The sequence below is a fragment of the Lissotriton helveticus genome, chromosome 10 (genome assembly GCF_964261635.1).
Source record: "Lissotriton helveticus chromosome 10, aLisHel1.1, whole genome shotgun sequence".
NCBI lineage: Eukaryota > Metazoa > Chordata > Amphibia > Caudata > Salamandridae > Lissotriton > Lissotriton helveticus.
In genome coordinates this window covers 576,646,186-576,669,199 of record NC_136071.1, presented here as the reverse complement: position 1 = coordinate 576,669,199, position 23,014 = coordinate 576,646,186, and the positions used below count along the sequence as shown (strand labels likewise).

The 23,014-nt window shown below is 44.8% G+C and overlaps 1 protein-coding gene across 1 annotated transcript in view; it reads right to left on the bottom strand.

Annotated features, from left to right (window-relative positions):
• Nucleotides 1-23,014, bottom strand: part of HAPSTR1 (HUWE1 associated protein modifying stress responses) — a 65,112-nt gene that overhangs the window by 31,320 nt on the left and 10,778 nt on the right. The window contains exon 3 of the mRNA XM_078663109.1: nt 3,709-3,984. Coding sequence (XP_078519235.1) covers nt 3,709-3,984 — 276 coding nt within the window. The remainder of the gene's footprint in view (nt 1-3,708; nt 3,985-23,014) is intronic.

The following is a 23,014-nucleotide window of genomic DNA, read 5'->3' as shown; positions in this document are numbered from 1 at the left end:
TTACCTGATTTCGAAGGTGCAAGTGCCGATCACACGTAAATCACGAGCATAAGTTTACTCAATCACCTACTTTATTTAAATGACTGACAAATTGGCAGCTCTTTGCCAGCTGTCCCTCAGAGGAGGTAATTGTCATCAGCAAAAGGATTCAGGGAAAAATATCCCGCGATTTAACGTACCGAATAATGGTGGAGGGGGGGGGGGGGGGGGGGGGGAGGGGGGGGGGGTTGTGGGTGTGGAGAAAAACGCACACGATTGTTTCAGGTGCATCACCGTTATGCGCAAACATTTTCACGTTAATTTCATACGAAGCAACGTTTAACAGTAGTACGTAGCTCACAAACTCCGAGCGAAGCTGGTTTCTAAGCGCGCTCCGCATTCTACCTTCAATAGGCAATAAAACTGCTGACGGCACCACTATTAATTGACGGGAATCACACAATGTGCCAAGAATCCAAGACAAAAACTGAGATCTTCCTTGTCGCATTTATAGATACCCAGAAAGCCCATTGCCAACGACACCCTAAAACAGTTTTCTTGAAGGAGGGGTGCGAACAAAATAACCAAAGAAATCTCACAGGCACTTTGGACGGGGTTACCGTTCGTTCAGTGTGAGGTGCAGCTAGTCTCCGAGGCCATAAAGGAATGTTATCCTACCAACCACTGCTGCATATTTCTGTGGAATGATCCCCGACTGGAGTTAAACTGACCCGATACTGACAGCCTGTGGAAATGGTGTGCTTTCTTCCAAAACTTGCTCCCGAAAGCAGTGAATTCATGGAAGTTTTCTTGTATTAAAGGAGCAGTACTATAAGAGACAATAAGGCCAATTCGAGTCCTAGCTCTTTAATGCGATAGATAAGGCACGACTGACCCAGTGTGTGTTAAATCCAAGTAGGCCAATGATCGGCACCATAGCTCTCTGTGGGAGAGTGAATTTAGATTAAATTCACATTCAGAAAATGACAGTAATATAACTTAGTAAAAACAAAAATACGAAATGTTTCAGCAGGATCACAGCCAAAGCAGAAAAGGCCACCCCATGCAACGCTTGTGTAGGCCTGTCACCCCCTACCCCCGACAAATGAGAAGAGGTGAGGTGGACAAGTGAATAGATCAGTACTGTAGGTTGCATTTTATTACAAGTGCAAGTATCCAAACTTTTGCTTCGACTGGGTTAGCCTATGTCTGAACTATCCCCTCCAGTAAGCCAATGACAAGTGGCTGTGTCCTTGATGGGCTCTCTATAAGATATAGATTTAGTCATTTGCGGAATATTAGGTTTGCGTGGTGGCCACGCTGTCAGGTTATAGAGAATGTTTATCACCTCAACCTTAATTGCCTGCACGTGCTTCCATATTGCTTTGGGATGGAGACCCAAGCTCGAGTGGCAGAATGCAGGATTCTGCATCCTAGCAAGAGGTCCCTCCTGGTTGGTCTAAAGCACAGGTAGCATACGGGGTAACATGAAAAAACATTTGAAAATGAAAAAGGTTATGTAGCAGAAACTTGCAGATAGCAGAAATGTACTGCAATGGTGATCATCTGCAGCCCATGCCCCCGCCCATCAGATACTCTTTTTTGGTCCCTGCCTACGGAGCAACATCACCATACACTCTTGAGTTCTAGCTAATATTCACGTCGACATCTGCACATGTTTATGTGTCTCTCCGAACAACCTCTTGAACACCCTGCTGGAGCTGTCATTTTTTTCCTTCTTATCTGGCAGATGGCAAGTCAACAATCGACACAAAAGGGGATGATGGACGGAGCGTTTGTACAAATCAAACACTCACCCCCAGTCAACTGATCTGGGTTTAATCCATCACCATTCTTTAGTTCACTCAGCCACCCCTGTTCAAACATGGCTATATGCAAATCAGTCTGACCCTGTGCCTCCTGGGAACAGTCCAGCCCAAACTGCCAAGCCATGTCTTCCCTGGACCGGAAACAAGCATCCTGGGACCGGTTTCGGATTCATAATCCTCATCAGCCAGGCTATCTTGAATCCAGTGGCCAAGTGAACAAGGGACTCACGTCTGAGCATACCCTGCCACACTTAGGGCGAACAAAGCGATACAAAAGGGGATGATGGACGGAGCGTTTGTACAAATCAAACACTCACCCCCAGTCAACTGATCTGGGTTTAATCCATCACCATTCTTTAGTTCACTCAGCCACCCCAGTTCAGACATGGCTATATTATATAATTGCATGTGGGCAAAAAGAGAAAAATTCTACGGACTGCCCACGAATCGCCTCGGGAATGAGTGACGCATCTCTGTTCCAATGGCTAGCCTCCATTTATGGAGCTAGCCAATGGAACAGAGAGGTGGGACAAAGGCCCCATACTGTAAAAAGTTTTCGCCTGCGCGAACGCTGCTGCGCAGCGGATCGCCAGGCGAAACCTAAAAAGGAGAATTTCAGGTGTGAGCTCAGAGTAAAGATCTGTTTTGACCGCACACGGCAGCTTCCACGACAAACTGTCATGTCATACTACCTACTCTAGTCAGAGAGTAACAGATCTACTAACTCAATTACTGCCTAATTTCAACCAGAATAGTGAAAAGGTCGTTTAAAAATAGTTCCTTAACACGGCAGTCATGAAGGAAAACAAAGTAAACCAACGCTTTATAAGACAGTTATTAAAACTTCCCCTATTTTTATGCACTTTATCAGTGAAGTTTTCAAATATACATTTTAAATCCATTTGTGAGCAAAGTGCTCAGGTGTTAAACTAGAAAACAAAATTTAATGGGGGGGGTTGAGAGAAGTGGTTGGAGAGGATGTAAGACGGGTATGGAAGTTTGCTCAAGATGGGGAGGAGTCAAGTCCATGCACAACCGGATACACTAAAGTCTGATGTGTTACCAACTATAAGTAGGTTTTAAAGCATGAGTACCCAAAATTGTTCCCAGGGGCCAAAATGTTTGGACTGATGTGAGCCACATTGATGCTAGCAAGGTGATAGACAGGGGGTGGGTGGGGCGGTGTTTGCTTGGGGGGGGGGGGGGGGGTGAAAAACTGGATTAACCACGGCTTCCTCACTATACCAAACTAATCGATCCTAGGCAATTTTGTTAATTTCACTTTCCCTCCTTTTTCTTCTTTATTACATATAAATGAACTTCGAAATACAGGACTTCAGGATGTGTGCTATACAAAACATTCTCCTGTGTTATATTTAACAAATTATAGTGTTGTTCATGTGGACTAAGAACCCAGCATCCTGAGGGTGCACATAACGGATGTGCCTCTTAGTTCACTATCAGCGTATTTGTCAGGGTGTTGGGAAGAATGAGCTTCAAAATTCACCTTTAAAAACAAGCACTTTTAAAATTGTACTTCACAATGCACTGACAATCTCATGTTATAAGGAGAAATGGTTCTGCATGTTAATTAAATCACTTGTTTCGTGCTAACAGAGGTTTACATATGACGGATCAGTTTGCAGTGAAGGCAAAACATGCCCCATCACATGCCCATGCATCATGTAAGGCAACTAAACCTAAAGCTATTAGGAAAATTGCTAGCATAGAGCATCATGAATCGCAATAAAAATTGCTTTAAAGTAAAATATCTGAATTAGTAAAGCTACATAATTACACTATTCCATGCATTTTTTATCTCACGTTTGTTAAGAAAACCCAACAAAAGCACATCATTAAGAAGAAAAAAAAAGTGAATAGAATCAAAAGTGACTGTTACCGTGGAGCGCTATGGCTTCCCGGAAGGGCTGCAAATCAGTCTCTACAGAGGAACTAGTTTCTGTCGAAGTTGCCCGACTAGGGGCTACAACAGTCAGTCTTGGGGGTGCTCTAGAGTTACGTGGAGGAGGAACTTTTCCACAAAGAAAGCTGATCAAATCCTCTCTACGAATAGTTCTTCTGCGCTTTTTTACCCAGGCTAACACATCCTTATTACGTCGCTGATATCCAATTTGGATTCCTAGATCGAAACTTCGTTGATGGGCATCCACGCTTTCTGCAAGAGGGAGAGAAAACACAGTGAGAATGTGTCCAAGCATTTAAATAAAGCCTCAACAGAATTTCCACTTACAGCCCACACCTCTCTTCCACCCCCCAGCTCTCAGGAAGTGGCAGAACGCTCCAATAAGCATGTTTTCCCATAAACAGCAGTTTGTAATAGTCTTTTTGGTACCATTTTAAACACTTCAGATTTGTTGTATAATAGTGTGATTGAGACCGTTCTGGGCTGAAAAGCATCACGATTTACTCACCAGCAAGAAATAAAAAAAATCATGCCTAGTGCAGTTCTGGTACAGTTAGCGAGCAGTGATCTATAGCAGGGAGCCCAATACCTCTGGTTTCTTGGAGAGTTCATTAAATAAGTATAAATATGTGAGAAAGTGCCATCTTTCGTGCATTGGTATGCCCCCACTTTTTGCTGAACTGCTGATGTGCTTTGACTGAGTGTGCCCTGGGCTCCTGCCAACCAGGTGCGCAGGGCCTGTGTTCCGTCCCTGAAAACTGTTGAAACTAAAGCCCAATTGGCATCTCTGGCCACCTGCCAGCCCCATGTAAATGGTACCCTATGTACCCAAGGCATGGTGACCAGATAAGACCCTTAAGGCTGCAGCACTTATTATGCCAATCTCATGGGGCCCTGTACCCAGACACCCACACACTGCCTTTGCAGGCTGAGTGTCTAAGTACAGAACCAAACAAGTCGACATGGCACACATGGCCATGCCCACAAAACCCACTGCTCTGGCATACGTCACCCATCTAGCTGGGTGCCCTATGCCAGTGGTGTGGGCACAGGTGCAGGAGCCCTGTGCCCCTACAGTATCCAGGGCCCTTCCTGGGCACTGTAAGTGCAGTGATACCATTAAGTGTATATGGTGCTGGGAGGTTGTCATTACGAACTCTACAGCACCATAATGGCTACACTGAAGACTGACAAGTTTGATATCACACTTCTCAGCACATTAAACCCACGCTGATGCAGTGAGGGATTTAATGTAAAATGCACTACAGAGGGCATCTTAGAGATGCCCCCTGAATCCTAACCATCCACGTCTAGTCTGAGGGGCTGCCTAGGCTGCCACACAGCAGACATGTTGCTGGACCCCTGGGTGGAGAGCCCTCACTCTCCTGGACCCGCAACAATGCACATACAAGGACGAGGTGCCAAGCCTCCTCCCCCAAGATGGGCAGGGGAAGCTTCAAATGCATTCCGCCCATGTGAAATGAAAATGATATTTATATAGCGCATAGACTACCCTGAGGCCTCGCAGCGCTGGAGCTTCTCCAGAACATTTGCTGTACTCAAGTCAAGTCAAATCCACTTTATTCGATTAATTAAAATCATAAAAGTATGCTATACAAAAATGCAGCAATTAAAAACATTAAAAACATTTAGAAAAATTAAAATTGCACAATTATATACAAAATACGTTTCCATAAAAAGCTCAAAATAGTGGACCTATTACATTTAATCTTCAAGGCCATATTTCCCAGGTACAAGAATTTGTTTAAAAGGAAATAGCATACAGCATTACACATCCAGTCCAGACCTCCTTAATCTAACAGCTGCTGCCAAGAAACTGGCCACAGTACATAGTTTCCGGCGTTTCTATCTTTTGAAGGAATAATAGGGCTGGTTTGTGTTGTTTAAAGTTCCACTTTTTCAGTAATGGTGTAATAAACCGTTTCCGAGGCACAGAAAACAACCTGCAAAAAAGCAAAAAATGTACAGTATCCTGGGGAGAAAGATCGTCACATTTACAGGGGGGATTGTCCTCCGGCCTACCCCACCCTTTCACATCCCATAATACCATAAATATTTGATTGACTCGGAATTTAGTCAGTAACCATCTGTGAAAACAGTTTGTTACAACCGATAGGTAGGGAGCCAGCCTTAGAGACGTGGTAACCAGTACATGGGCCCTTACTGAAGGTTTACATAACCGCCTCTCGCTCGGCTTCACGAAGCCTGAGGAAGTTAGTCTTGACCCACACTAGATAAGCTATACACAGAGAATCTGGTCTAGAAAAAATCTCTGGACGCCCAAGCTTCTCAGCCAGGCTCTTAATGTAGGACAGCCACTGAATTTCCCTCACATGATCTAATTTAAGACAATCCATTATAATTGTTCGGTTTAGGGAAAGTTGCGGATTCAGCCAGATCTTAATCCAGAGCATAATAGGTGCTAATTTGATTATATCTATAATGTACCCCAGACCCAGCTCCAGATGGATGGAATAGGTGGCTGTAGACGATGGAAGACCAAGAAGAGACCGCAGAAACTTATTCTCCTCAATTTGAATGCGGTCAGAGTTAATAAACCCCCAAATTGCTGCTCCGTACCTTGCAATTGAAACAGTCTTGGCTTTATAAATTGCCAGGATAGCCTCGGTTGGTTTCCCCCCTAGTCTTTTGGCAAACCCCAGTACTGCAGCCGATGAGCTTCTCACGGCGTTAGATTTTGTAGTAAGCTTGGGGGTCCAGCTACTCCTATCATCAAATAAAACTCCCAAATAGGTAAATACCTTTACTCTGCTAATGACCTCGGTACCACAATAAAAAGTCTTAACATGGTTTCTTGAACTCCCCATAGACATTATGTGGGATTTCCCGGTATTAAACAACAAGTCAAGACTATTCATAAAATTACCGAAGGATTCAAGCAGTCTCTGTAGTCCAATTGGGGTTCTTGCCAGTAAAACCGCATCGTCGGCGTAGAGGAGCACCGGAATTGGCATTCCCCCCATGCGCGGAATATCCTGCGTGACTGCCGTCAGGTCAGTCTCCAACGAGTTCACATACAACGTGAACAACATTGGGGCTAGGATGCAGCCTTGGCGCACCCCCCTACTGGACTTAAAACTTGCTGTGCATTTCCCCCTCTGTTGTCAGCCTGATAGAAGCATTCAAATCCCTATGCAGTTCTGCCAAAAAGTACACCAGTGAACGATCGAGGCCCATCTTAAGCAGCACGGTCCACAGCCTAGATCTATTAACTAGATCAAAGGCTGTGGACAGGTCCATAAAACCCAAGAAGATCGAGCCCCTTTTAGCCCTCGTGTATTTGGCTATAATTAGATTACGGTTGAGACATTGGTCCTCTGTACTTCTCCCCGCCTTAAAACCATATTGAACATCAGTCAATATGTTATTCTCCGAGGCCCAGGATGTTATTCTGGCCAAGACCACCTTCCCTAGGATTTTAATAGAGGAGTCTAACAGTGAAATAGGCCTATAACATCTCGGGTCTCCCCTCTGCCCTTTTTTGAACACAGGGATTATGATCGATCTGGACCAGGATTTGGGGAACCCTACGGTTGCAGAGGCATTAAAGACTTTAGTCAAAATTTCAGCCCAGTACTCCGGATTGGCCTTGTACATATCGGAGTCAGTACTCAGCAACTGGCCCCCACTGGTTCTGACCCCCACTCTGGCGGGAAGACTGGCGGAAAACCCTAAGTGAGGAAAGGGGGTGTGCCAGCATATGCCAACCCCACCACTCAGGTGGGAGAGGCGAGGTGAAGCACTACTCCGGCCATCTTGAAGATGGGGAACCCTGCCCAATCCCAGCTCGGCTCCTGCCCCCCTCCCACAGGAGAGGAGCAGGCTAGGGGGTGTACCGTACCCAGGACAGTGACCCATTGGTCCCTGCCCTTGCCCTACCTGTAACGCCCCTCAATTTAGTATTTAGGGGCACCCTGAACTTTCCTTCCTCAAATCCCGATTTGCCACAACAAGAAGACCAAGAAACACGAAGTCCTGCCTTGCAGCTTCTAACAAAAGGACGACGCCCACTGACTTGGCCCCAGAACTCTACAGGCCTGTTGATCCTTGAACCTGCTCCTGCAAAACTCCGGCGTCTCCAGCAGACTGCAACCTAGACAACCCGAGGGCCTGCCTTCCTTGAACCTTCCCATGAGCAGTGGTTCTGCTCCAACAGCAATACCCCTGGTACCAGCCTGGAACCGCAAATCCAGCCCGCTCTGCACCCGCCAAGCCCGGCCTGTGCCCGAGTGACCCAAGACCACGAGGACGACCCCCTGGCGACTGGAGCCTCTCCAATCAAAAAACCTTTAACGTTATGAATATAGTTTATGTTCATAATATAAAATAACCTAGCAAAAATGTTAAATGATATTGTGGTGTGCATCTTAGGCTAAGAAATTAAATGAGGTTCTGAAGTCTGTATAGCGGCTAGCTATATTCACTGAAGATCTTAAGCGCCATTTGCATAAACTACTAGATGACTAATCAAAATACTAGCAAATAAATAATCAGATAAAGGAATAAATGGAAAGCCTTTTCTTTAAAAATAAAGGCTTCAACAACAAAGTTTTAACGCACAAGGAGAACAAAGAACAATCTTTTAGAAGTCAAGGTAATTAAACGCCAGCTCTCTCGGAAAACTAACTCCACAAAACACCTACCACATCCAAATATTTCCATATGCTTACCAACATAAATGGTAAAATCACCTAAAAACATGACAGGTGGGTTTCATGCTGGTGCTTTCTAAAGAATATCGGAAGCCCTAACCATAATAAATAAACCTGCATCTTGTCAATTATCACCCAATAAGCTAATCATACTACAACCAAAGTACAGATCTACCGAACACTTAACTGAAGCAACGCATGCTTATGCAAAAAGCAAAATACATTGAGAGTTCTAGATTTTGGACACAAAGGAAGATGCAATAGAAGAAACTGGTTGAGCCACGCAGAAAACCAGGCAACCAAAGATCTGAATAGACTGTTCTTGGGCACCAAATACAGAGTGGCAGATTTAAACACGCTGCTAATTAGTACCAAACAGCAGTATACTTAAGGCAAATACAAGAAAGGTCACACCTCAGCTGCTGAAAAGCTGCACTTGTTGCTAAATGATAACTTTTTGGCAACAAGAAGCTAAACTGGCTGATATGATGCAATAAACTGAAATAAATGATAAACAAAATGATGCTTTAACTCAACAGTAGAGCGATCAGTACATTCTAAAACTTCATACGCTAGTTAGTACACAGACTGACTGTTCACAATAACATGTGTTCAGAGAATGACACTGTCCAGTAGAATAAAGTAAATACTGGAGTTAGAGGTCTTCCGCTTAATAGAATCAGAAATACATTTATCAACCAATTAAAAAAATAAAAAAATTCTATTGCACTATAGGTTCTAGTATTGTAGTGGTTTAAAGCAAGCACGGACATCCATTTTTTTCACAATGACTTTGGACGTTTAGTGAATTAAAATTACATCTGCCTGAGCCACAATTTTACATTGTTTCATGCTAAAGTTTCATAATAAGAATTCAGTGAAAAAACGAAATAGTAGAGTTCACATTACATCTGGAGGAATCCAACCATTATATTATTGGTTCACTTATCCCTGTACACTTCTCTACCCAATACGTTCACTCAAACTCTTCAGAGGAAGAGTTAAACAGCCCGGTAGAGAAGCTAAAATCAGGCACGGTGGAAAGGAGACTTCATATAAGCATTGCCGAGGTTGTGAGCATGACTAAATATTTAAAGTAAGTTCTTCAAGTCACACTGGAATCAAATGGTTATTCACTGCTTTCTATGCCCCATTAAGTGGCAATTCTATGTCAGGACCCGAGGCAAAGATTATGCTATCCTTTCTCCACCTGGATAGCCATTTTAAAGTCAATAAAACCATTTTTTTAAAAACTATCATTCCCATGGAACCATGGGAATATTACAACAAAACACCAGAGTCCGACATGTCCCAGTTTCACCAATTAAGGGAGCCCAGGAGGTTCATAGTCATTTATCCTTGGCCATTCCTCCACTTTCTTCGCTGCTCGCAGCCAAAGATAAGTGTGCCCTCATTTTATTCTTTCAAGAGTTGGTTGTGGCCCTTATTCTTTGGATGCTTTTCGGATCGTCATGGTGTACAGACTATTCGACTAAGCGGATTCTAGCACGCATGTTTAGGTTGTTAATCCATTGCGCTCTTCGTATCAGTATTTGAATGTTTTTACTTTTTTCGTAGATTCAGGTTTTGAATTTTTTTTTCCCCCCCTATGTTCAGGTTTTAGTCACGGGGCGCTCGCTACTCTGGTCGACCCAGTGTCCGGTCGCGTGAGCGTTATCCGCGTTTCCTTGTGAAGGCTCGGCGGTATAGTCATGCGCTCCGAATTCCACGCTAGACAGGAATCAGAGCTGCAGCACCACTGAGAAGCCTTTGTGCTGGAGAGAGAATGCCCACATATAAAGTGGATCTGTAGTACTCCATTAGCATATTCTACATGTTATGCCCTTGGGTCCGTAATTATTAGGCCTTTAACGCTCCCAACACGGGAGTCTGTAGGTGCAGGTCTACCCCTGCGGGACCCACCCCCAAACACACATTGCCCATCATAACCACCAGGGCTGCAGGGTCACAGGCATGAGCCCCATAAGCATGCTTGGGCCGCGCTGAAGCCTTGGCTGACACCCAGCCACCCACATTGGGCATAACCTGCCCCATAACTAATCACTACTCGGCAAAGCCTACCGTGGGACTAGCTGTCCTCTTCATAAGGCCTGTCCTTACTCAACTGGGTTTACACCCCCCTAGTTTGCGGGCGCCCTGTCCCATGAAGCACTATAAGGAGGATTTGGGGGAAGTAGACCCACTTACCGCACTGCAGTGAGATGACGAATTCTATGATGCTGTAGACGCATCAATCCAAAGGGCTGTCTCAAAGGCTATAGCCCCCCCCCCCCCCCCCCGGGCACCGTCTCTCCCGTCAGATTGCGCAAGCCTGCAAGAAATTGGTACGGGCAGAGCTGGGCCCACCGGCACAGACTTCAACCACCACTGGCAAAGCGTACCCACGAGGCGGGAGTGGACCCAGATGCTTTCACCCACCTTAAACAGGGGTTCCTGGACAGTGCTGTCCTTAAGCGCCGCCCCCCCGCCCCCCCCGCCTCGAGCGTAACGTGCCGTTTTTTCCTCTGGAACGCCAAGTGCGACCGGTTTACCGGGAGACGCAGGTTCTTGCTTATCAAAGTAGACCCCAAGCTCTGGGACCTAGCAGACTCTGAGGCAGGCCCGGTAGCACAGGGTGGCCACTTCGGAGATCCCTTTAATAAAGAGTTGGGCAAGTTAGTCAACACCTTAACTTCACTGGACAAGGCGCAGTCCTTATCAAAAAGGTGTTTCATTCCAGGGTTTTCCTGGGGGGCCAGCCCAGGAAGGGGCCGCTCGCCCGGCCACCCTAACAAAACCAATACACTCCCAGACAAGGCTTCCACCAAGGCCAGTATCAAGACCAAGCCAGATTTGTAAATTTCTACCCTACCAGAGGAAGACGTGGCAAGCACAGAGGTGGCGCCTCAAACGATGCGTGCAAGTTTCCTACCTTCTTCCCTTCTAAGGATAGCGGTTGCCTGGCGAATTTTTACCAGGCCCAGACTTCCATCACAGGGGACGCCTGGGTTTTCCAGACTATACAGGGATTCCAGATAGAGTTCTATGGGAAACCCTCCCAGCCTGTTCCACCACAGCCTATCACCTTTTCTGCGGCGAACGCCGCCCTGGTTGATCAGGAGGAGAAGTCTCTCCTAGCCAAAGGAGAGATCGCCCGGACCCTACCCCACAGGTTTTATCAGCAACTTCTTCCTCGTGGACAAAGCAGATGATTTGCAGTGCCCAGTAATCAACCTCCGCAAGTTCAACAAGTAGCTTGTCTATCGTTACTTCAAGATGTAGTGAATCCACCACCTCCGGGACTTACTACAACCACAAGATTGGATGTCACACCTGGTACTCAATGACACCTACCTCTCTATGCTTAACTTTCCCGCCACAGGAGTTTCCTACAATTCTTCTGGGGGGACAAGACCTACAAGTTCACCACTCTGCCCATCGGCCTATCATCGGCCTGTAGTGCTTCACAAAGGCCCTCAGGCAGGTGGTGGAACGCCTCCGGGAGCTGGGCATCAGACTCATTGTGTATCTCGACATACTGTTGATGGCTCAGTGTCCTGGAGCAATCACAGCAGCTTCAGACTGCGGTCAATCTCTTGCAGGGATTGGGATTCATGATCAACAAAGCCAAATCCACATTGGTTCCTTCCCAGAAGGTGATTTTTCTGGGTTTCTCGATCACCTCAGTCAAATGTTGTCTCAGTTTCCCCTCCAGGAAGGTGACAGATCCACCTCGAGATTCGGCGGGCGCTCACGAAACTGCGCATCTCACTCACAGGTCACCCGCATAGTGGGACTCTGGTCCTCTTCGATCTAAGCTGTCTTCCAGGGCCTTTGCACTACTGGGCCCATCAAAGCTTGAAAGCCGTGCACCTTCACAGAGGCCTTTCGTATTCACAGCAGGTCTCGCTCACAGAGGCCAGAGCGGAGCTCGCTTGGTTGTTCTCCAACATGGAAGCCTGGAATGGGAGAGCGATTTTTGGTTCAGCGCCAGATATCGTCATCGAATCAGATGCCAGCAGGGTTGGCTGTGGCGAGAGGTATGGTGCGTTGACAGCCGGATGTGTATGGTATCCACAAGAGCAACGGCTACATATAAATTGCTTGGAACTCCTTGCAGCCTCCTTCGCGAACCAATGTTGGACCAAGGACTCCATCCAGTTCAGCGTACTCTTCAAGATGGACAATGTATCAGCGGTTAGATACATAAACCATATTGGGGGCACACGGTCAAAGGCCCTGTAAGAATCTAGCCGCAAACTTCTGGTAATTTTGCCAGGACCGCCAGATCTGTCACAGCGGAGTACCTACCCAGCCAGGACAATCAGGCAGCGGATCATCAGTCACGCCATTTCCACAGTGTGAGTCTGTGGAAACTCCATCCAGAAGTGTTCAGGAACTTAAACCGCATAGGGGGCCACTTTTCAGTGGACTTCTTTGCATCTCCTGGATCAACTGCCGCCCAGGTTTTTCAGTTGGAACTGGAACCACTGCCGCAGAAGACAGATTCGTTCCTTCAGGATTGGCAGGGGGAATAGGGCTATGTCTTTCCCCATTCGCTGTCCCAGGTTCGGCGGCAGGGAGCAAGCAAGGTAATGATCACACCGATTTGGAGATCGAAACCCTGGTTTCCAGTACTTTTGAAACTTTCTTGGGTTTCTCCAATGACTCCTGATTTCCAGCACTACTCCTTAATCCAGTAAAGCACCCCCACCGCTCATAGTGCAAGGGTCTCTACCCCTTATGGCGTAGCGGATTAGTGGAGACAATGGTCGGTCCCAGGCCTTTCGGGTACGGCGGAGGTTCAAGGCCTAGGTGGACAACACAGTCAAGCGGAATAGATCCACCTGGAGGAGATAGCCACTGTATGCGACAGGCCCTTGATACCGTGGCACTAGATGTAACGCACATCCTGAATTTTTGGGCGTCTCTTGCTGATTAAGGTTTTTGGCTTACAGGACTATCAATACCTATTGGTTCGCCATCTATGCAGGTCACTGGACAGTAAACTCTCCGGTGTTAGAACACCCTTTTGTTTGCCGCCTCATGTGGGGGATACTTCCCTCTCCCCCTCCGGAACCCAGTTACTCAGCGCTCTGGGATGTGAACCAGCTGCTAAACCTTTTCCTCTCCGGGCAACCAAACCGGTTCCTTTCCAGGAAAGGACTGTCTGCTAAATTAGCCATGCTACTTTACCTGATCTTCTGTAGACTGGTATCCGATGTCAGAGCTCTGGTAGGATCTTTTCTCCCTCAGAAGTTACTTTCACAATTCGCATTAGAACCAAATGTGGGACTGAGTATTTTGTACCCAGCCTTCCCAGACACCCACCCAAGTTGTGTGTGGTGTCTTGCCTTAAGGAAATATCAGAACTTATTGCTCTGCGAAAACCACAGTGTTGTTTCCTCACCCACGATTGCCCGCTGGGTAAGGTGAGTAATGCAACAAGCTGGGATAGACCTTCGGAGCTCACTTGACTAGGGGGGGCCCGTCAGGAAGACCTACTCAACGCTGCGGACTGGTCCTTGGACTATACATTCAAACTGTTACTTCAAACCGGTTCTTCAGACGGCCCAATGGTGATAAGCTTTAAACTAACATAATCCTCGCCTCCCGTCCAGACACAGAATGAAAAATGTCCTAGCTTTCGTAACGGAAAGATTCAACCTCCCAAGGAACAACAATTGGCTTTTATTCTTCCCACCCTTGTTGTGGAGTAAGTAACTTAAGTTCAAATCATGTTGACTCAAGCTTTATCTGTTTTCAAGTGTAGCCTCTGAGCTGCATCTGCATGCCAGCTTCTCTTTCAGGGCTAATCCTTAGCTTTGATGGTCTCAAACTAGGTTATCTGGTTTCAGGTTTAGACACAAGGGGGTTGATGAAGGCTGGTCTCGCGCAACGAATAAGGAGGAATGGCCAGGGATAAAGGACTATGAACCGGCTGGGCTCCCTTGATTGGTGGAGCTGGGATAGACAGTCTACCTGTCAGACTATGATGTTCTGTTGGAATATTTCCACGGTTTCATGGGAATTATAGTTTTTGTATCTAGGGGTCTTGGGTAGGAGTACGGGGGATTGATCTGTAGGGTGTATAGGTGTTATGACTGCATCTTGTCGTTACTGTTTCTCCGTTACAAATGTTGTGGTTACAACCGAGTAGGGTTTACATGAACTGGCAACCCAGATGGAGAGATGGCGCACCGACTAACACATATTGCGGACATGCATGAACGGCTGTTGCTCAGACATTCCCTGCATATGTCATACCGAATTAACGTCTTTGTAGCGATTGATGTCACCAGTGTACTGACAATGAAGTATTAAGGTGTTTGCAACTATCATTGTGCATGCTGTCTAAAAAACGCCCATTGCGATCGCTGGAATTGTTTATTGCAAAATGCCAATAAAAAGAGTGGACAAAAAAAATTATAGTTTTTGTATCTACTTTAAAACGACTGCCATCAGTAAAGTGGAGAAAGGATAGCATAATCTTCGCCTCAGTCCTTAATAGAATTGAAACTTTGCGTTACAATAGCTAGGAACTTTTTCATTTGGCATAAATTCGGGAAACCTTATCAGATTTTAAAAGAACATTATATTACTTGGAGCCATGGAAAGCACCAATTTGTATCTTGAAACTAATGCAGTCAGGAAACCTGAAAACTGAAGGTGCCCAAGCCCCAAGTTAGGTGCTGACGGCTAAGAGATGGGCAAAGAAAAGGCCACACGTGCTGGAACACGCCTCCCAAGAATCTTTCCATGACCGCAGTACAATTAGGCATAGGTAAAGTGGACTACAGGTTCACATTAAAGAGCAGCTAGAATGGCTGCAGTGACACTGTTTGAGAGATTAACACACCAACTTTAGACAGCAGGCCTCAAAACACCACCCATTCTGAAAGAGACACACGATATGGACTTTAGCATGAAGGACTTGATGGAAAAATCCGAGGTGTTTTAGAGGAGAGTCATTAGGATTTCTGTGGCTGGACAAACCTGACCGTCCATACCATTTGAATACAAGATAGAGAGCTTTAAAACCCTTGTCCCTCTTGCACATATCACAAATACAGTTTCAGCATGTCTAGCCACCTATCCGCTCAACTAACACTACAAATAAAAGGACCCAACCGTTATTTCCCTTTTGAACGCATTACTATAAAAAATGCATTTTTAAAGAAGCGGACATGAAAATGTGTGAGTATCATGGGATCGAAATGTTAAGTGGTCTCTTACAGGGATACAAAACCAGAAAACACTACACCAACAGTGTATACATGCAGGCCAGAGCCAGTGGTCTCTCCAAATTACATATTTTGTGGGGCACAAAGGATAAAGAGGGCACTGCAAGAGCGACAGTCTATAGGTGCACCCCACAAGGTACGTACTAAAATGGCATAGTTGACAATTTAAAGAGGCCCTCTGCTGGCACTCACATGATTTAAGGTACCGGGGTTAGGCTACAAGATGGCGAGCATAGCTGTTGTGGTCTAATCAATGGGGTTCTCCCAAGCTCTTTGTCCAATCGGGGGAGATCCAGGGGTTAACTGTTCTGAAATTGTGCGTTAAAAAAAAAAAAAGGAGAGAGGAGAATGTGAAGACCATTTCAAGTGCACAACTGTTTGACACAGTATCAAGTACTTTCAGAAACCAAAAGTTGGTTTTCACACTTAACGCTTTTTGTATAGTAGATTCCACCACAAAATAATGGTGTGGTTTACAAAAAACAGAAGCAGACAAAAATAGTATGACCACTTTAGAAGAATGTAGTAGTAGGGAAAAGGCATATGGGAGAGGAGCAGTTCAGGAAAAGAAACAAAAACTGTCACTTTGTATGATACAGCAGGGATCTTAAGTTTGCATTCCAAAATTATAATAAATAATATTATTAATAAATATAAGGCTTGCCGAGACGGGATGGTCCAAAGAGTTAAGGGAAATGGAAGAAAGTTCTAAATGAGTTGCCACAATCTGGGAGAAGGAACTTCAAGCAAAAGCTGCATTGAATGGTAATGATTCCAGAAGGTGCAAGTCCTTAAAGTTCGATAGGATAGGGTTTTTCAGGTGGATAACTTAGTGTCAGTAGGTCTAAAATAAATTCTTAACAAATTCCCTTTGGGAAACCAATACCATACCCAACTAGTCACTCACCACCAGCAAAATCAATCACCTAGAGAATAGAACAGCCAAAAAGTCAAATATAGGAAAGTTTATTCATAAAGTCTGTACAGTTAAAAATTAGTTCAAAAAGTTTATCCACTTGATTGGCAGCTAACTCCGGAGGCGGCAATATGTGTGCAATCAAATAAAATCTGTTTTAACAAAAAAATACAGAGCAAAATATAAAACAAAGTGAAAGTCAACTGTGGGATTCCAAAACCAACAGTGATGATACATTCAACATTGTATTCTTTTATTAGATCTTAACCCCTTCCATGCTCATGACGAGCTCCGCTAGTCATGCAGTACAGTGCTCCTGTGCTCATGACGAGCTGAGCTTGTCATGACCACACCAGTTTTTATTGCTGTCCAGCACAGCAAGAGAATCTCCCTAGCAGCGATGCGGTTAAATAACATCATATGATGTATCCAAATATTATTAAAGACCAAGAAGCTACGCATTTCGGTGGTATCAGCAGGACCAACCACCTTCTTCAGGCTTCAAGTTAAAAATATCCCAGCACTTTAAATCGTGATCTGGGCGTATGGTCTATTATGCGGGGAAAACTTTCCTCCCGATATCAATTGACCGGAAATTTCACCAACAATGCTAAAAAAAGTGACAAATGCGTATCACGGCGTATTCCACAATGTCTTATAGGGGAAATGGCCCATGTACTTAATCATCCCAATAGTAATGTCCTTTATGGATAATCACAGATTCTTTATTGGATTGTTAGAGGGTGGGCTCATTCCTAGCTTTCCCTTCTACTGTGGCTATCTTAGAATAGTTTTCGCCACGGAGTTCATTTAAAAACCCCAAGCACTGGGACTAAAAAAAAATCTCTGTGCGTGTTAGATTTTCTCCTTCTCGTAATCTGATAGCTTAGTGTGCTAAGCAGCATTTTAGAGCCAATCTTCAAGACTTCTTTAGCTGTCTCACCTGATTAGTTTCTGGTGAAAATCATACATCATATACTTACATAAAAGGCTCCCTGACCAGCGGGCTCAATTACTGTACCATTAAATTGTCATGGTCATTTTGCTTCCACCTGTCCACTTTACTTACTAGCTCCCTCCGCATGGAGCAACTGTAGAAAGCATGTGCACACTGTTCACATCAATTTAAAAATAAATTGTCCAAGTCGCAAAACCGGTTCATAGTGTGCTTTAATTTATCTTTTATATTAACGTATTCATTTTGCCTTCACTCCTTTAAAAAATGCGTTAGAAAGGGTTTAAATGAAACTGTAGCTGCACTCAAATCAAGTGCTTGCTTAGGTGCCATTTATTGTGCCCTTCACAAATAGTAACTAGCATTTGCAATGCAATTAGTCTCGCCTTTGGGACCTTGTATGTATTTAGCTATGCAGCACATTAGCCTGGGTGCTGGAACATCTACTGTTCAGTAACATGGAGGTACTGTGTGACACGCCAGGTATTAGAACACATGGAGAGAAATATAGCCTTTCAGCAGGAAATGGTATAGTCCAAAGTGGTTTTTAATATAGAATCGGGGCCTTCGGTGGTCGTATCACTGAAGATACAATATTTGAAAAAAGTATTGTCTGCGGGTGCTCATAGAAGAAATTCTATGGATTGGAATCTAGAGAATGCTAAAGTGATTCTGGTAATTTTACTACTGACCTCTGCTGGTCGTTTATCAAGAAAGTTAAAATCGAGGCAGTTGCCAGAAATGTTTTTTTTTTTTAAATCCCCCAGCAGAAAGCAATTCTGTTATTTTACTGGCCTCTACTGGTAGTTTTATATCAAGACCGTTAAATAGAGGCATTTGAACAGGAACAAAAAAAAGTCCCTAAGCGGAAGCAGACGGGGCTGATCTCCAGAGCCCAAAAAGTACATACAATCAGTCAGTCCATTTGTAAAGCGCACTACTTGCCCACGAGGGTCTCATGGGACTGAGGAATGCTGCTACTGCTCAAAAAGCCAAGTCTTGAGGAGTCTTCTGAAGGTCAGCAGGTCTTGGGTCTGCCGTAGGTGGGTGGGGAGGGTGTCCCAGGTCTTGGCGGCGTGGTGGGAGAACAATCTGCTGCCGGAGGTCGCTCTTCGGATGCGGGGGGGACTGTGGCGAGGTCAGCGGAGTGAAGCTGGCGGGTGGGGAAGCCGAGTCGTCTGTTGAGGTACGCTGGTCCAGTGGTGGAGTGCCTTGTGTGCATGGGTGAGGAGCTTGAAGGTTATCCTCTTGTTGACGGGAGCCAGTGCAGATCTCTCGTGGGGTGTGATTTGACTGCGGTGAGGGAAGTCGAGGATCAGGCATGCAGGTGTTCTAGATGCGTTGCAAATGTTTTAGGAGTTTGGCCGAGGCTCCTGCATAGAGAGCGTTTCCGTAGTCCAACCTGCTGCTGACGAGGGCCTGGGTGACCGTTATTCTCGTTTCGGGGGGGGGGGTCCACTTGTAGATCCTGCGGAGCATGCGGAGGTTGTTGAAGCAGGAGGAAGAGACAGCGTTGACCTGCTTAGTCATGGAGAGGGTGGAGTCGAGGATGACCCCCTAGGTTGCGTGTGTGGTCAGTGGGTGTTGGGGCTGTTCCCTGGGCGGTCGGCCACCGGGAGTCGTCCGAGGCCGAAGAGGTGGATCAGAGGATGAGGACCTCCATCTTGTCAGATTTCAGCTTCAGTCGACTGTTACTCATCCATTCGGCGGTGGCCTCATTCCTTTGTGGAAGTTGGTTTTGGCGGTGTGGGGGGTCTTTGGTGAGGGAGAGGATCAGCTGGGTGTCATATACATAAGAATATACTAAAGGGGTCTCCAAACCGGTCCTGGAGTGCCGGATCCATGCCAGATTTTTTGGATATCCCCATTGAGATACATGTAGTTATTTTAAAAAAAAACTGGCATGGATCCGGCTCTCCAGGACAGGTTTGGAGACCCTTATGTACAAGAGGTTTCGAGTGCTCGACCTAAAAGCCACGGCGCAACTGGAAGGCTTTTAGTGTGAAAGATGTCACTAGTAAAATGATTTTTTTTTTTACATTTGCATTGCAAGCATGAAATGGCTACAGTTAGATCATAGCATATTTTCTTCTTTTCTGTGGCCTTTATCATAAAAAAAAATATTCTCAAAACGCTCAAAGCTGGTTTAAATGTTGTCCCTCTTCCCCAAAGCAACAAATTAAAATTTAGGATGGGAGTTAGGCAGTCAGTTAATGAGATAAAGGCCAGCAGCTGAATGAAAGACCACTTTTAATTGAGTGATATTAAATAAGCACAACTGTGCCATAGAAAAGTTATGAAATTAGGGCACTGGCAGCAGACTTCCGTTTGGGTTTTGGACAGAATGATGCTCAACCTGGTAAGTTACTTCAGTATAGGTTGCGAAGAGCAGAGGTTGGCAATTTAGAACTTCAGTAGCACAAATTAACGGGGCCAACATCTGTAGCCTTGTTGGGGAAAAATCACCTTTAAATTCTTGGGTGTAGTTATTGGCTTACTTGTGTCACAAATGCGGGAGGCTGTATTTGTGCAAAAGCTTGACAGTTGAATGTGTGTGAATTAGGATTTCGGGGACAATTAAGCTGGCCTTTCGAGGGGAAAAAAATTGTGTGGCACCAGCAACTAAAGCATGTTCTAGTCATGACTCGCAAGAAGTGTGGTAAGGAGGCAATAAGGCCTGTAAACACAATAAAAAAACAATGTTCTCTTTTTATCACAATTCAGTTACATCAAGTTGAACAGAGGACTCTGAAGGCCAAGGTGATTTGAGAGGATTATAAACCATATTGAGGTGGGTGGGGAGTATAAAGTACTGTGAACATAGAAGTGTAAACTATTTTTAATCCATTTTGGCTGTATGAGAGTTCAAAGAGGAGCCGATGAAAGTGAAACAAGAAGAGTCAATCTGCACTTGTTTGATTAGACCCCTGGTAGGTGCACAATTACATATACATTCACACAGTTTAATGATAATGGTTTTAATAATGTGAACATACCCATCACTGAAATCCATAATTTACCCTCAACTTCCATAGGCAAAAATAACAATGTATATTAGAGACAGTCAAACTACCGTTGAATTTCATCCAAAACAAAAAGCATTGGAAGCAGCACCCTACCAGTGCAAATCAGTGATTTTTCTTTTTAAACCACAACAGTGCTACATGTATAGCAGAACGTAGACTTGCGTATCACTGCTAGCAATGGCACTAGCCATTAATATAAACAGCAACTTCTTTGCTCAGCCTATTCACCATCACTAAAAAGCTTCTCACACTGAAGCATAATTGTATATTGCTACATTCCAGTATTAAAAATAGTAGGTCTGGAGTGTTCTGAATATGAATGGCTCTAAAAACCAGTCAAAATCGCTTTTGGTTAAAAAAATTAAAAAGTAGACAACAAAAGATTCAAATATGACATAGGGTTAAGGTGCACTGTGCGCAACATGGACAGATTCTCCATTTGATGGCCCATATAGGGGTTCACAAATCTGAAATTCCACTTTATAAAAGTGACAGGACTAGACCTATTCTCCGCTTCACCAAAACATAGCAGGGAATTCTGTGCTTTTATATCTTTTAAATACCGTTGCAATTTGCCTTTATAATCTGTGTGTAGCAGATACAACCTGTGGTCCCTCTCCACACTGATAGCTACTTGCAGAGAATGATTGGTATATTTTATCTTATTTTTACGAATACCCAATTGCAATTTATTATGGGTAAAAGCTAAAGACGGATTGAGCCTGAAAAACATTACGTAGATTCATGGCCCAATGGGTAGCACCCCTCAAATGCAACTGGCATTTCAACAGATACCCAAGTGAACCCATTGAAGACCATAGTTTCACCTCAGTTTAAACATTCTCAGCTAGTATCTGCTGGATATTAACAAGGCCCAATTTCAGTCTAAGTGCACTATTAATTGACCCTTTTGGAAGATTCGAACAATTTTTTCCAGATCACCATTTCTACTGATTGGAGGTGTAATATATTAGATGCCATCGTAATTTTAGATCCGTAAAGCAATTTAAAAATCTCAATTAGTTAATGTATACATTTTAGTACCGAACGTATATCAAGTAGGGTTATAATTCTATAACTGAGAAATTCCCTAGAACCTTTAAAAACTGGAATACTAATACTACCCTTCTATGAATCTGGTATTATATTTGAGTGAACTATATTAGTGAACAGGGGCGTGAAAGATTACTTTTTAGTATATCTGCCGATAATCCATCTGGACCCTGGGCATGAGCCCTCTAAATTCTTGATTATCGTTTATCAGGCTTTCGTAAATCATCATCTATAATCCCTAATCACATTTTGCGTAATGAATTTCAAGAGGAAAGGCGGGCAATCCTAAATATCCCACACCATGTCTAAATAAAAAAAACTGTCAGAGGGAGGTTATTTGGGGATATCTTAAATAAGTTTAGTCTGATTTATTAATGGAAGATGCCAAGGAGATGAGTCGGTGTTGAACCTTCATTTGATAATGGTTTAACAGTCTCACTAATAGCCTTCGATAATGTTTGACAAATTTTCCTAGTTGAGGATCTGGTCATAGGGTAATTAGCTGAGCGTGATAATCGGCCTCTCGACATTTGAATGGGCGTTGAATAATATGGTCTTTGAAAATGAGGAATAACCCTGCCAATTTTCGCCCTATATCTCTGTTGCCAATCTTCTCGAAGATATTGGAGAGACATATAAATTCCCAGCTTTCTAAACTGGTCGAAAACACTGCTTTTCTCCATCCTTCTCAGTCGGGTTTTCGGCCAAGGCACTCAACTGAGACAGCCCTCCTGGGGGTAACAGAGAGTCTTAGGCATGGTGTCGATCAGGGAAACACCATGGCGCTCATCCTGCTGGATTTGAGCGCAGCCTTCGACACCGTGTCGCATTCCATCCTCATTGACTCTCTGAAATCTCTAGGTGTGGCAGGCCAGGCCTTGGCCTGGCTGGTGTCTTTTCTCAACGACCGAAGCTTTCAAGTGTTCTCTTCTAAAGCAGCTTCCACCATCTGTTCATCCACCCGCGGCGTCCCTCAGGGCTCAATCCTTAGCCCTTTATTATTTAACATTTATGTTAAACCTTTGGCAACCATAGTTGAACAGGCTGGGCTAACCCTGTTTTCCTACGCAGATGACACCCAGATTGTCTTCTCCTTATCAGGGAGAGACGAGAACAATATCTCCGCACTCAAGTCGGGCCTCACTCTTGTGGCCGATTGGATGCGGAGAAACTGTCTCAAGCTGAATGGGGAGAAGACCGAGGTGGTCATTCTGGGACGGAATAAACATCTTTGGGGTCCCCACCATTGGCCCACCGAACTGGGAAATGCGCCTATACCATCTACTGCAGTTCGTAACCTGGGTGTCATTATTGACGACAGGCTAACCATGAGGCAACAGGCTACTAAGGTTGCAGCCATCTGTTTCTCAACGCTGCGGTGGCTTCATAAGATT